We start from the raw sequence: 16,802 nt of genomic DNA on the forward strand, positions 1-16,802 counted from the left end.
CTGTTAGAAGTCATGACCAGTAAGTATACTATCTGTTAGAAGTCATGACCAGTAAGTATACTATCTGTTAGAAGTCATGACCAGTAAGTATACTATCTGTTAGAAGTCATGACCAGTAAGTATACTATCTGTTAGAAGTCATGACCAGTAAGTATACTATCTGTTAGAAGTCATGACCAGTAAGTATACTATCTGTTAGAAGTCATGACCAGTAAGTATACTATCTGTTAGAAGTCATGACCAGTAAGTAACAGTATACTATCTGTTAGAAGTCATGACCAGTAAGTATACTATCTGTTAGAAGTCATGACCAGTAAGTATACTATCTGTTAGAAGTCATGACCAGTAAGTATACTATCTGTTAGAAGTCATGACCAGTAAATATACTATCTGTTAGAAGTCATGACCAGTAAGTATACTATCTGTTAGAAGTCATGACCAGTAAGTATACTATCTGTTAGAAGTCATGACCAGTAAGTATACTATCTGTTAGAAGTCATGACCAGTAAGTATACTATCTGTTAGAAGTCATGACCAGTAAGTATACTATCTGTTAGAAGTCATGACCAGTAAGTATACTATCTGTTAGAAGTCATGACCAGTAAGTATACTATCTGTTAGAAGTCATGACCAGTAAGTATACTATCTGTTACAAATCATGACCAGTAAGTATACCATCTGTTAGAAGTCAAGAAGTCATGACCAGTAAGTATACCATCTGTTAGAAGTCATGACCAGTAAGTATACATCTGTTAGAAGTCATGACCAGTAAGTATACTATCTGTTAGAAGTCATGACCAGTAAGTATACTATCTGTTAGAAGTCATGACCAGTAAGTATACTATCTGTTAGAAGTCATGACCAGTAAGTATACTATCTGTTAGACGTCATGACCAGTAAGTATACCATCTGTTAGAAGTCATGACCAGTAAGTATACTATCTGTTAGAAGTCATGACCAGTAAGTATACTATCTGTTAGAAGTCATGACCAGTAAGTATACCATCTGTTAGAAGTCATAACCAGTAAGTATAGTATCTGTTAGAAGTCATGACGAGTAAGTATACTATCTGTTAGAAGTCATGACCAGTAAGTATACTATCTGTTAGAAGTCATGACCAGTAAGTATACCATGTGTTAGAAGTCATGACCAGTAAGTATACCATCTGTTAGAAGTCATGACCAGTAAGTATACTATCTGTTAGAAGTCATGACCAGTAAGTATACCATCTGTTAGAAGTCATGACCAGTAAGTATACTATCTGTTAGAAGTCATGACCAGTAAGTATACTATCTGTTAGAAGTCATGACCAGTAAGTATACCATCTGTTAGAAGTCATGACCAGTAAGTATACTATCTGTTAGAAGTCATGACCAGTAAGTATACTATCTGTTAGAAGTCATGACCAGTAAGTATACTATCTGTTAGAAGTCATGACCAGTAAGTATACCATCTGTTAGAAGTCATGACCAGTAAGTATACTATCTGTTAGAAGTCATGACCAGTAAGTATACTATCTGTTAGAAGTCATGACCAGTAAGTATACTATCTGTTAGAAGTCATAACCAGTAAGTATACTATCTGTTAGAAGTCATGACCAGTAAGTATACTATCTGTTAGAAGTCATGACCAGTAAGTATACTATCTGTTAGAAGTCATGACCAGTAAGTATACTATCTGTTAGAAGTCATGACCAGTAAGTATACTATCTGTTAGAAGTCATGACCAGTAAGTATACCATCTGTTAGAAGTCATGACCAGTAAGTATACTATCTGTTAGAAGTCATGACCAGTAAGTATACTATCTGTTAGAAGTCATGACCAGTAAGTATACTATCTGTTAGAAGTCATGACCAGTAAGTATACTATCTGTTAGAAGTCATGACCAGTAAGTATACCATCTGTTAGAAGTCATGACCAGTAAGTATACCTATCTGTTAGAAGTCATGACCAGTAAGTATACTATCTGTTAGAAGTCATGACCAGTAAGTATACCATCTGTTAGAAGTCATGACCAGTAAGTATACCATCTGTTAGAAGTCATGACCAGTAAGTATACCATCTGTTAGAAGTCATGACCAGTAAGTATACTATCTGTTAGAAGTCATGACCAGTAAGTATACCATCTGTTAGAAGTCATGACCAGTAAGTATACCATCTGTTAGAAGTCATGACCAGTAAGTATACCATCTGTTAGAAGTCATGACCAGTAAGTAATACATACATGTTAGAAGTCATGACAGTAAGAAATGCAAACAAAGGAGATTATATCTAAATTATATTATTTGTTCAATGCATTAGTGTAAAATGATGTCGAACTCAGATCGAAAGGAAGCGAACAGATTGACAATCAAGTTATATGCGTGCATTTGTAGTTTAATGGAAACAAATGCCATTATTTCTTATATAATTTAGCTGCAATATTGTAGCTAAAAAAGCTTTAAGACAGATAATGGTGTCGTCTTCAGAGCTTCAATTAGTGCCTATTACTGCTAATGGAACAAAGCAATGGTTATGCAAACCATGATGAAAACGGTTTTTTTATTAATTTTGTCGTAGTTGTTATATGTCTCACTTACTTTCTCTTCTAAGCAATTAAACTGAACCGTCTAAATATCATATTCACAAACAAACATTATATCTTTCCACATATAAATAGGATGGTCTTTTCGAAGAAAAACTATACGGCAAGCCCACACATAATGAACTTGGCCTGTTGTGAGCGGTACGGTCGATAGAAGAATGGTCGTTACAAATGCATGTATACGCATAAGATAATTGAAAACCTACGAAATAGTATGGAACATTGTACCAAAGTGATCCACTAGTACACATAGGCACCATTTCGTACCCATTCGGAAGGTATAGTTGATCGGGTACGTCAATTTGTTCTACCCATACAGGTTCATACCCTACAGGATTATCCCATAATTGCAAAGGAAAAGCTAACACGTTTTACAAAAGGGGTGTAGGACAATACGCGCTAGATACTTACGCGAGTTACATATACATGTGGTGCCTAGAGTCGACGATGTCATCAATCTTGATCCGTTACGTCAACATCCGAAATATAAACATTTTCAGAAACCGTATGGGGTGATCATCAAACATGAGTCTGTCAAATGACAGGGATATATCAACCTCCGTATAAAATTATGGAAGTCATCACTTGGCAAGCCTCATGTTGAATAGCTAAAATCATTCTTGTTCACTTGACAGACCAATGATAGTTGATATTATTCGTTTTCGGAATGTTGCATTTTCAAAACCTGTTTTGACTTTTAAGAGTTGTGAGGGAAAAGTCACAAGACTCGGACCGTATGAAAAGTTTCCGACTGTACTCGAAAGGACAACAGGGACGCAAACAGTTTACGTTCGGATCACCTAGTGACGATGATAGGAAGGTAATTCCGTTACACTGCTTAATGCTGAAAATTTTATTGTATATGAACTATAAATTGATATTCAAAATTAAATATCTTTGAATAAACAGAGCTATCAACAAATTGAAAATACCAAGCCAACAATGGTATAGTCATTTAAACCTATTAAAATATACTCGATTTTATGTTAAATTTGTAGGTCTTTATACGATCTCAAGATGCTCACTATGGTAATGTTTTCTGTCTAAATTGAAGGTATTAACTAGATATAATTGGATTAATAAGTATTTAACATAAAATGATATGATTAGCAGTTTTAGCTCTACTCAAAAATCTTGTAAATTAAAGAACCTAATCGGAACTTAACAGCTATTTAAGACAATATCTATCATGTTTTCATTCTGATTTGAGTTACTTCCCTTCGTCTTACTCCATTAGAGCTGATAAATTGGAGCTACTAATCAACTAGATAGATCAGAATGATTTCTCTTTAGTTTACATGTTTACAAGTTAGACGTTTGCTTTGTTTCAGAAATGGATGAAATCTTTAAAAGAAGAAATGCTATCAGCTAACGAAGCTGTTGAGGAAGATGATGAGTGAGTAGCCATTTTGACGTCATTATTTCATGAGCGTAATTCACGTCGTTTTCTTCGAAAAGTGTGACGTTACGCTAGCAAGCACATGATGTCACCATCAATAGCAACCCGGAAGGGCACATAACTGTGTAGTATGCAACATCTGCTCATTCATATCCACCAGTCTAATTAAGAACACAGATTAACATATTTCATTTCGTGTCCATCGAACTACTTTCCTTCCTTTACCCACAGATCATTACCGGGTGGTAAAATAGTCGACGACGAACCAGAGGATGAGTACACGTATCTGGAAAAGCAGGTCAAGGTCAAGATATACCCGCCTGTAGTACCACCAACAACTTCTGCGGACAAAACAAAGACTAATAAATCTAAAAACCAACGTCCAGGTAAATTTGATTTTACCGTCTTTATGTACGTGTCATGGTGTGTTTTAATATAGCATCAACAGTTTGGGTTTGTGCTACGAATGCACATGATAAATATATGTTAATTTTGGTTCTGCAACATACATATCCACGTTTATCGTCTTGTCATTGTTCTGTGTAGCAGTTAAATGTCGCTGGTGGTTTATTTTACTATATTCGTGTTCTTATTGAAATTTGCGAATTCTTAAAATATTCAGTTGTAATCAAGCGAAAGTATCGTGTAGGTATCGGTGAATACCGCGATAGATATTGACTCCGAGAATTATATACAGTATTGTGATCTAAATGACTATAACAGCTGCTGGCATCCATCAAGTACTTTATGTATCACATCATACTGAGAAAAGAATATAAACTCAAAAATAACGCATTACATTTTATGAAGCATTGTATTGGTGTATCTGCCTTTTGAAGAAATCACTATATTTGACAGTAAAATGTTTTTACTTATATTAGAGGATATCAGATCACCTTGATAACAATGTTTTTACATTATCTCGTTATTACTTGTTTTTGTTCTTGTTTTTTGTGTGTGCTATAAAGTCTTGTCTCTTAAAGTTGTATGGTCTATAACTCTCGCTCTTTTTGTCATAGTGAAAACTGTTTAAGTGTTATACATATTTTCTCCGTCTTTCTGAGTTTTAAACTTTCTAATTTGACTACTTTTTATAAAGTTGCAGCCCTGGAAGTATTATTAATTATAAAAGTAAAAATCTTTTTAACGTGTACACGTGAAAAATAGGCTCGAAAGATGCCGAATCATTCCAAACTCTTCCGAACATCGTCGTGTCAATCTCGAAGAAAAACGAGAGTTGTGAAACCAATAGAAAATGTCAACAATTTTTCATAAACAAAACATGTGGTCGGCCTCAGCAGACTGGATCTACAAAGAAAATAATACTCGCACATTACAATATTTGATACACACAATATTTTACTGCAATGTGTAAATTGGATGTTTCAAATACTCAATCTGTGGACATATACCAGCATGATTTGTTCATATTAGCCAGAAGGAAAACGTAAACAAACACATGTGCGCTTACGCTAGTTACCTGGCTCACCACGTGCAGGTCGTGTCGAACGTCAGTCACGTGATACGATTCGGAATACGACAAAACCCGAAGTCACTAAACATGGCGGTGATTGAAGGCGCTTTATTCAAAACCAGGAATATATGATTCCTAGATTTCGGCTCTCTTATAGGCCGACATATGCTTTTGGGGAGCTAAATCATCAAGTAACATGTCAATGTTTAAATATCAAATGTTTAAGTTACATATCGTTACAGTGAAAGTAGCAGTAATATAACTTTAAGCAACGAGATTCCCGCACATTGTAGCTTATTGTTTTTCTTTGTAGTGCCAGAACCTGAGAGTGATTCCGAAGACGATTACGACAAAATAACTGAAGGTCAAATGGCGCAAATACGTTCGCGAGCCCCCTTACCAGGTACCGTCTAGTATTGTTAAATAAATTAATTCCCACATTATATCTCATTTGAAAAAAAAGGTTACTCAGTGATGCTTTATAAAGTAGATACAGCTCCTTTATTTTTAAGATATGAATTTTCAGTATTCTCTCTGATGTTAGTGAAGAATTTAATATAAACAATGCTATTTAGAGAAACATAAATGTTTAGGAAAGAATTATTCACTAATATAATTAATGTCATGCATCCATATACCCTATAGTAATAATCGCTGTCCGTCCGTCTGTTTATCCTGTGTTCAAGTCCTTTTTATAATTAAGATAGAAAGAAGTCGAGTATCCTTCTCCATGCCATCTTGATCTGTTTTATATTTTTGTGGACTAACTAGATACAAATGACTGTCCAGTGCCCATTTTTTATGTTGACTATGAGATAAGCTATACATTGACGTTGAGAAATCTAGTGATGAAGCTTATGGTAGAGTCTGATACCCTGGTAGGTCGGTCATTAGCTGGGCCCTCCCCTGATGTGGTAGTATACTAGCTTTATTACGTAGTTTTATCATTACAGAAATCCCTAAACCAGAAAATGTTGAGATGCGGCCCAAACCTGTACCACAACCAAAGCCAAAGCCACTCCTTGTAAGTGAAGCACCGATACGCAGTTAAGGGGGAGCTAGACAACTTTTCGGTAGATTTGATTAACAATGATACGCTATAGCAGTAATCATTAGTTTCATTTATGAACAAATGAAACCTTTAAACACCTGTAGTGGTTTTTTTCAAACAATTTGGTAAATTTATTTGGTCGCAGCGACACAGGCTTTATTATACCGTGTATTTTATCAAATTCTCTATGACACATAGGATGGAAACCCATCGAGATATTTATGGAAAATATCATACATAGTGACATCAAAACGTTTCTTAACACATTCGGTAAGAGGTAAATGTAATTTACTTGGAATACCCATCAAAATCACTAACTTATTCGATTCAATAAAATCCTACGATTGTCTAAGAAGGAATTTTGTTAAATACATGCTTGTTTCATAAAAGTCTCAGCAGGTCTCAATCCATTATACATCCGAAAATCGGTAAAATTAAGCATGTGTCGTTAGAACCAGATACATTTTAAATGTTATTATTTTTTACAAAACTGTTCGTGGTAATAATCCTTCTTGTTTCTTTGATGAAAGTGTGATACGGGGCTTATTGCACATAAAATCGACACCTGTTTAAATGGTTAAATACCAGTTATGTAGCTACCCTATCATTCTATTGAAAATGTGAAGAAATGGCCTGCTGTTTAGAGTAGTGATCAATGCATTGATATAAGTCAAAATGGAAATGAATTATGATTATTAAATTGTCGCTTTAAGCTATATTTGCTCAATACTAATATTAAAACATTATTGTTGTCAGGTCATGCATGTTTCATATTGCATAAGCATATTTGTTCACCAATATAACAACATCTTTTTCCAGCTATTACTTCATTTCTCAAATATCCTCATAAAAGTATTTTAGTACTTTAGTCAATAACAATGATACTTGTCGCCCTATCTAATGACATTGCTAACATGTCCTGAACGTACGTATAGGCTTTGTTAATACATGTCATATCATTGAGATCATGTCGGCTTTGGAATCGACATTATATGTACTAATTACTATGTATCTACTAATTAATCAGCATTGAATACATGATAAAGATAGTATTTTAGTATACATTTTTGTGCACTTCCTCAGATACAAACAAATAATTCAACATAAAGAAATTGAATTGTTTCAGACACGACATATATCAAGAAACGACTTCGAGTTCAAAAGTTCAGACCGTAATGAGGTTCAAAAGTAAGTACGCGTTGTGTAATCAATGTACTTTCACTTTATACATACATGTATTTCATATTGTTTTGTTATCACCATAACTCAGAATACATGATCTAACATTAAGCAAACTTTGATCAAAAGATCTATATATGTGTCTTCTGTTATACTCAAAACTACAATATAAAATTGATGGAAAAATCGTTTCCGACAAATGATACTTAGTAATGAATTCCATAAAAATATTATTCTCATTCCAATTGCTCAACTGAATATCCAGTCAATACATATTTAAGATACAATACCGGCAATCATCTACATTAGTCATATTGAGTATTCATTAGATTTAACAAGGTTACCAAGTATTTGTATATGTTTTAGCAGGGTTGGCTGTACGTCATTAGCAGAAATAACATGTTAATACAAAAATAGATAGATTTCATTAGGTAATATACATACTATCGGTATCATTATGCCGTGAAGACATTTAGTCATTACAGCGTTGTTCATGTACAATTGTTTAAAAACACTATTTAATCAAACGGAGTGATGCCAAGGAATCGACTAAATTTTGAACTGCAATAGGTACAGGTAGTAACCCATCATTTTTGTCCATCAACATTCTCGATATTCCAGTGGTTATTAGTCCCCTGTTGGTGAAACAAGAGGGACTATTGTGTTTGTTCCTGTCTGTCTGTCTGTCTGTCTGTCTGTCTGTCTGTCTGTCCGGATGTGGTTTCCAGATGATAACTTGAGAACTAATGGATGGATTTTGATCAAACTTCACACAATGGTAGCTTATGAAAAAATACAGCTTAGGATTGAATTTGGAGTCAAAAAAGCAACTGCAAAGGTCACTGTTACTAAAAATAGATTGTTTAAAATAATATTAATTTCCAGACGATAACTTGTGAAAAATCAACGGATTTTGATAAAACTTCACTAAATGGTAGCATATGAGAAAATACAGCTTGGGGTTACATTTGGAGTCAAAAGGTCAACTACAAAGGTCACTGTTACTAAATATAAATTATTTTACAAATTTTAGTTTCCGAATGATAACTTGAGAACACATCAGCGGAATGTGTTCAAACTTCATAAAATGGTAACATAGAAGATAACACAGATTGGTATTGAATTTGGGGTCAAAAGGCCAACTAGAAAGGTCACTGTTACTAAAAGAGATTGTTTCACAAGATATTAATGTCCAGACGATTACTTATGAAAACATCAACGAATTCGATCAAACTTCACACAATGGTAGCATTAGAAAAAAAATACAGCTTGGGATTAAATTTGAAGTCAAAAGGTCAACTACAAAAGTCACTATGACTAAAAATAGTTTGTTCCGCAAATTTTGACTTTCATACGATAACTTGAGAACACATCAACGGAATGTGTTCGAACTTCATACAATGGTAACACAGGAGATAGCATAGCTTGGTATTAAATTTAGGGTCAAAAGGTCAACTACAAAGGTCACTGTTACTTAAAGTAGATTGTTTCACAAAATATTAATTTCCAGGCGATTACCTGAGAATACATCAACAGAATTTGTTCAAACTTCATACAATGATAGCATAACTAAGCAATAATAACTTGCCATTAGATTAGAGAATGTAGTTGATGGCAGGGGACGTGTGTTGCTTGCAACACTTACTGTAAGCTTGTTATCACTGTTGTTATATCCACCCCTGGACTATATTTCGTAACAAAACTGGAGGTTATGTATGCTACAATAGAGGAGCATGTAGTTTGATCATTTAAGTGCATCAAAAGATTCGAATAAGAGTACATCTTATTTCTTTGAAATTTGGCCTCTCTCTCTCTCTCTCTCTCTCTCCATCTCTCTCCATCTCTCTCTCTCTATCTCCCAATATTCAAAGAGGTATCTGCAGGCATGTGATTAGTCAGTTTTTCTCTCTTGATTTTCCTACAGTTTTACTATGTTATAGTCCAGGAGTAAATTTAACGACAGTGATAGTAACCTGTGAAATATCGAGGATGTTGCCACCAACTACTCTACCCTCTGTCCGTGGCTTTAGTAACATACCCTCCCCTTCCAAGGAAACAACGAGATAGTTCTTCATATAATCAATATACCGCGTATTTTCATGAACAGGAATTTCTATGTATATACTTTTTTACAGCATTCTTTCTTCAAAGCCACCAGGAACGTACTTAGTTCGTCAATCACGACAAGATAATAATGAGGTAAGTGGTCCATCTTTTCATTTTAAATGTGTCGGTGTCACAAACAAATACATGTATTACTATAGATTTTCGCTATATACAACTATGTACATGTAGTTCCTCTAGTAAATAGATTATATTAACAAAAACATAAAAAGTTATAACATCAAATCATCTATGGAAATCATTAACTAAAAGGTTGACCAAAATAATGGAATAGTTTAAGTTTATAAGGAAATAATTAAATGGGATGGGGATGATATGTACATGTAGTTATTTTTAATGATACGTTGCCATTGAATTGATGTTTTTCAAGTAAATGTTGGCGTAAGATTAATATAATCTTACATGTGGACAGGGATATCTCAACCCGAGTGAAAGATTTTGGCTACTCAACCCGGGGCTTGCTGAGAGTTGATGGTCAAAATCTTCCACGAGGGTTGAGATATCCCTGTCCAACTGACAAGCCCATATTTGATTATTTTTCTCCCATACTTTAACGAGAAATGGTGAAGAACGTCGGTATGCGTAAAAATGGTCGCCGCATGTATTCATGACGTCACTGTCTAGCGCATGTGAGCTGTCTTTTCTCTACCCCGGTAAAAGACTTAGTTATATTTTCCCTAGCAACCGCGGGGTAACCTTGTCAAGTATGGGAGAATTTATCATCAATTCTCAACAGCGCATGAGTTACTTGTACTGTCGTTATATCCACCCCTGGACAATCTCATAATAAAAAGTCATTTCAGGAGAAAAACAATCTGACCGATTACATGCCAGCAGAAACTTCCTATGGGGATAACAGGGTGCGATTCTGTTAATGTAAATCGTACATCAAAGGTCCCTATTTCAGGTTTGCTATGACAAGGTCCAGGGATGAATAATACGACATTGATAGTAATTCCTGCAATGTCGAGAATGGATTTGGATATCGCCTAGTGCCAACATTTAATTAGGGCGACATAGTTCGAATTTTGAATGGCGTGTCCAAGAAAGACATGAACAAGTACATTGTTTTCTAGAGTATATAGAATGTTTATGATTTCTCTTCAGGTTTTATCAGTTCAAACCACCGAAGGAATGAAGGAATATAGAATATTCTGCAAGGTAATAGTGTGATCCTGGCAATCTATAATGTCTCATTATTCAATAGTCCAGTTACAATTTGTTTTCAACTGGGATTAGCAGAAAGACCAATCCTATAAATTGACCACATTGCCATAATGCACATAATGTATTAGAAAATAAATTGTTCGGTGTTTTTTTCTCCGGATACGCAGGATTTTCCCACCACCTAACCCTGACACGTCTATAAATGATATTGGATGTTAACATCACGTATACCTAATCAAACAAAATTCTGTTAATATGACGCTTTTCGGTTTTTTATTACTTTTTTAACTCACCATCATGACAAACTACCTACCACGCAAAGCTGCTCTTCGTCTATAGGAAATATTTGGTCTCCTTAACGCTTTCACTCCTGCAGACATATTTGAAATATTTTAATTTAAAGGCTGAAACAGTTCATGATGAATTTTTAGGGTGAAAGAATCATACCATTATTTAATTTTCTGACTAAAACCAAGACTGCTGGTAAATCGTGTTCATAGTGACAGAAATAATGGGAGGCAAAACGCTTAAGACCAATACTTATTACTGCTTCCAATTTAATGTTGTTTAAAACTCAATTTATTATGTATCACTCGTTATTTAAGCCATATATCTTCCAACTGATTCCAGTACAAACCGCAATATTTGTTTCATGTAGTTGTTTAGAATGACTATTTCACAACCGATCTCTATTTGTATGAGTTCATATGATGTAGAGTTTATTTAAGGATTAACTTGAATACAATTTTCATATTATGGAGATATAACACTAAAAATCTGAGTGTACTCTAAATAAACGGTTTATGATGAGAGTACACTAAGATTTTTGTGTTATATCTCTATAACATAAAAAATATATTCAAATTAATCATTATAATTCAATTTACTAAAGATAATATCTAAAATACTCAAAATTCATTTTGGGACTCTTTTGTCTATGAAATCATTACGCCATCATCTCAGCAACTCCTTTATGGGCTGATAAAGTAAATTTTTGCTCGTAACAAGCAAAGTTGAATTATAAAATATTATATCTTACATTGGAATGGCAAGTTTACTAGATGTATGATATAACATTATAATGTATAATTTATTACAATGTCTTTACAACATTTCTCTATTTACAGGATGGCAAATTTAGTATAGATCACAAACAAAACTTCATGACGTTAGAGCTCCTGCTACAACACTACAGCAAAGCTGAGTTGCCAAACCGGCACGACTCCCTATGCAGAGGATACAGCTGTACAGACCTCAATGCTGTGTCCTAGTCACCATTTTAGCCGAAAATTAATACATAGAAACAATGAAGTAGATGATGTCACTTATAAATCCTTGATATAAAGAAAGAAAGAAAGAAAGAAAGAAAGAAAAGAATGAAAATGAAACTTGATAACATAAATGCGTTTGTTTGATAGAGACCATAGCTACAAATCGATCTAACTGCATATATGTATATTTAAAAGGGTTGACTGCGTATACGGTATTATGAACGCAATTAGCAACGAACATAGATCTATTGAGCACGTTAGCGATGTATACGTTACCAATTGAGTTCATACTACCAAATACGCAATCAAAATGAAGTTCAATCCTTTTATTTAATTGGCATCTCTGTTTTGATTTTTGACAGAATGAAGCTGGTAATTGCGGTCACCGTAATTACTATATTAAATTCGACAACCTACATGTATCCGCTAAACTGAAAAAGAGAAGTATATAGGAATTTAAATAAGTGTTCATTTCATATCATATTTTATGAAATGAAACGAGACGAAGAATTTTTTATTTTTACATGCCTTGGAAACGTCGGGACGAGTCACATCATTGTTAACTGTTGTCACAATATATTTCCAGCCAATAAAAATAGCTCCGTTTTATATTACATTAGTGGCATAAGCATAAGTATTTCATGAGCTTTTTCACCGGTCACTTAATTAGTACATGTATATTACATGTATTAGTTTTTCTTTTTTTAATATATATATTAGATATTAGGGGAAAGCTGATAAATCAATATATGTAGGTTAAGTGGACTAAGTATCGCACTGGACACCGTTGTCTAGCGAAGTTGCATGAATATGGGACAAAACAATGTATTACAAATGTATCTCTGTAGATTATATTGTTGTAGTATTAACCTTAGTTTGGCGATATGCGACGCTTCAAACGTCCTTTATATGACTATAATATAATATGCACCGCAGGTCATTGATTTTCTGAACATATATACAAAATGCTAAAAAGAGGAAACTGAAATGAATATGACAAAAAGGATCTTTGATGATTCTTTTAATTCATTTCATGATTTTTTTCTTTAATTTCTCAAATGACATCCGTCATACTTGACTTCAATCAGCGTTTGATTCCATACTACATTTTAAAACTTCATTCCATGATCTCCATCGTTTATAAACTATAACGCAAGACGTCCAGGCAACATAAATGAGTTGTAGATTTTTGTTAACATTCCAAAGTTAGATTAATAATAATCTTGCTGTTGTTGTTTTTTTATGAAATTCTAATTGCTCTTAAGCTTTCGATAATGTGTGTTTACTTATACTAGAACAGATTGCTTATAAGCATGTCGGGCGCTCACTTTTGTTAATGAAATTCAAACGTGTTTGCTTGCACTAATTGTATCGTTAATAGTATCTTGAGGGATAGTTCCAGATAATCTGCCATCCCAGATCGTCTTTTTATACAAGCACTTCCCTACAATACACAAAAAGACATAAAACGGGAGAAGTACACACATATCATCATCTTCATCAATCTTTATTCCTAAAAAATGAGAGTTTATAATACAAAAAAAACTACAATAATAATAATTCTGATATATACACTATAGATCTTCGAAAGTCTCATTTCCTAAACAACATATCAATGTTCTTTGCTGGGGTGTATCCACCCTGACATCTTAAGGAATCATTCCATATGCATGGCGTTAAAATAAATAGTGTGCTGCTTTATACACGAAATATACACAGTCGTTTGCGAATTCACAGCCCATAGTATCATTGTCAAAATCTTATTCTTCAAATGTTCCTTTAAATTTGTTGGTCCTTAAGATGACCTTTTAAGACAGGTTTGACTGTATGGACATAATAAACGTGTTGTGTATCTGATACATATGTATATCAAAAGCCACATTATGCATGTACTTGCCGCGTTTCGTATTGATATTTTTCTATCATCTTTTGTTCCTCAATAATTGGAATACTCCAAATCAACATCACTATATTAGAAATACACGTCACATAGTTCGGAATGAAAGACATAGTCGTGACTTATGTTTTTGAACGCAATATGTTTTCGTACATGTGTCATCAAGTTCAAATTATATGTGTCGACCAAAGTGTTATGATGTCCCAGTTAACACGTGGATCTGAGATTCAGTTACAGTTTATATAAATATGGACAATCCAGCGTGTCCATATTCCACTTTTAGACGTAGGGGTCTAGATCAAAAATCGGTAAAAAATCGTTTTATGCATAGTACACTGGGTGTATAGTACAATGTAGACTACATATTTTACCGATTTCAATCTTGACCCCTAAGTGTAAAAATGGTCAATTGGCAATCCGGTGAGTCCAAATTGATATAAACTATAAACTAATTAATTATCATATCACTGTGACTGTTAACGCCAGTCAATATGCGTGGTATATTTTAGTGCAGTACATTGTTAATTACAAAGAAATAAAAAAATAAATGGATGTTGATTTATCTTACTGTCAATATGTTATCACATTTTTCGCTTGAGCTCAGTACCATTGATATTGTTTGTTCATACATATATGTATGTGCTCATTTACTTGCTTCTTGTCCATTTTTGCTAAATAATGTCATTACTTGCAGATAAAATATTTTTTTAGTATTTGAAGAAAGAGATCTTTACAAGATCGATAGAAGGTTTGGGTGAGAAGTTAAAACTACATATACAATGTATGTACTTACCAATTTCAGTGTCATTACAGCTTCATGTATGTATGTTGAAATTAAAAGTTTTTTAAAATCAATATTCATAGAATTCAATACATTATGTATAGGGGTCACATTTTCCAATGTTTGATGATCCATTCGTCCTCTTTTAGTTGAGGCGTACATGTAGGTGAGAAGATAAAAACACAAAGAAGAAACGGCATAGTGTATTATGAATAAAAAGAAATATAAATGATTTTAAATATCATAGAAAGATAATAATAATGGTGCACTTAGTACTTATTTGTTGTGAGTAATATCGTGTGACGTAATGTTTCATACATTTAAATATGATTGGTATTTATAGGCACTGATTAAATTAATACACATTTCTATATCAATCATATACATGTTTATTGTAAAAAATATATAGGTCATGTACAATATGGTACACATATCAGTCACATATAAACGTCATTTTTTAAAGAGAAAAGAAAAAGAATTTTAAGGTTGTATTCTTCTGAGGTTTCAGTCCCGTTGAAGTCTCGTTTCGACAAAGATCAAAGAAGTTATGAGATTTTCAAACACAATTTATCAATACCTGTAGCAAGTTGCCGGTTTCAAATTTTGTCAAAAAATTACATTTCTAACTTCAGCAGATTTTTTTATACGGGGATTTTAAGAAATGGCCCATTTGGCGGCCATTTTGAAATTGTGTCTTTTTTCGCTTTGAGTAGAGCCAAAGTTTTACCATTTTTTACTGAAATTGTTTTTACTTAAATCATCACTGCACCAGCATTTTTAGCTGTATCGAGCTAATTTTTGCTGTAAATCTTTACTTGGTTCGTGATAATTAAAATATTGAGCATTAATGTATGAAATGATTCACTTTTTTACTTTATTTTTACATTTAATGGTAATTTGAGCACTTTTATTTTTTTACTCTAAAATACTGAAAAATAACAAATATTCAAGTGGGGCAAAAAAGTAAGCACACGGACCCCCCATTTTTCTGCCTGATTCTGAAAGAACAACCCTTTCCCTATTGATATGCAAAATATTAACAAAAGTTTAATACCAGAACTTTTTCTATAAAGGGTTAGATTTGGCAAAAATGGCTGAAAATGGTGCATTTTGTAGTTCAAAATTAAGGGGTAGGGGTAGCATATGTTGTTATTATGAGAAAAAAATATAAGTCTTTTTGATCAAAACTGGTATATTTTAAAAGAAGACTACTGGATAATAAATTCTACAAACATAAATACATATCAATCACCTCATTAGGAAATTATAGCTTTAAAATCTTGTGCATATGGTCAAAACGGCAAAATTCCCATAAAATCCAATATTTTGTCAACTAGGTATCTTTGAGCGACAGTAGCTCAAAAACGAGCACACGGACATATGTTTTTTCTTTCATTTTCTTTCATGGTATGAACTCCTCTTTCCAATAATTTTTATGAGAAAAAAAGTTTAATACAAGAAAATTTTGACTTCTCAGAGGAGTACATCCTTAAACACGACATACAGTAATTACAGTTACAAGCTTTAACCATTTAAGTTTTTCATTTATTTTGCACAAAATATATTTCTATGTGTGTATTTGGAAGAACCTCGTCTTTGAATTGATTATTTTCTAAATGATAAAATTAAAATAATTAAATAAATAATGATAATGAAAGTGTTTTGTGTGATTCTTTTTCTCTACTTCATAATATACTATATATATTTATCACCAAAAATATTCGTTTATGGTAGTAAAAGATTTATTTACATTGTGCATACTTGTCCATTACCTGCAGGCTTCCAACACGAAACAAAAGTTCGAGAGTACTAAAGCAATTTGTTTGTGTAAGTAATGTTAGGTAATGTCAACTTCTTGATTACTTTACATAACAT

At 33.3% G+C, this 16,802-nt stretch overlaps 1 protein-coding gene across 1 annotated transcript; it reads left to right on the plus strand.

Annotated features, from left to right (window-relative positions):
- Positions 1-2,686: 2,686 nt before the first annotated feature.
- On the plus strand, positions 2,687-16,584 carry LOC138334797 (suppressor of cytokine signaling 1-like). The gene is made up of 9 exons (XM_069283528.1): positions 2,687-3,404; positions 3,916-3,980; positions 4,215-4,369; positions 5,771-5,860; positions 6,411-6,481; positions 7,635-7,696; positions 9,823-9,886; positions 10,919-10,972; positions 12,106-16,584. Exons 1-9 carry the CDS (start codon positions 3,321-3,323, stop codon positions 12,247-12,249), a joined length of 789 nt encoding a protein of 262 aa, XP_069139629.1. The 5' UTR covers positions 2,687-3,320; the 3' UTR covers positions 12,250-16,584.
- The last annotated feature ends 218 nt before the right edge of the window (positions 16,585-16,802 follow it).

The sequence above is a fragment of the Argopecten irradians genome, chromosome 11 (assembly GCF_041381155.1).
Source record: "Argopecten irradians isolate NY chromosome 11, Ai_NY, whole genome shotgun sequence".
Lineage (NCBI taxonomy): Eukaryota > Metazoa > Mollusca > Bivalvia > Pectinida > Pectinidae > Argopecten > Argopecten irradians.

Coding starts and splice junctions, on each gene's coding strand:
- LOC138334797 (XM_069283528.1), top strand. CDS start 3,321: ATGAAAAGTTTCCGACTGTACTCGAAAGGACAACAGGGACGCAAACAG. Junction 5,861..6,410: donor TTCGCGAGCCCCCTTACCAG/GTACCGTCTAGT, acceptor TTATCATTACAG/AAATCCCTAAACCAGAAAAT. Junction 9,887..10,918: donor CACGACAAGATAATAATGAG/GTAAGTGGTCCA, acceptor ATTTCTCTTCAG/GTTTTATCAGTTCAAACCAC.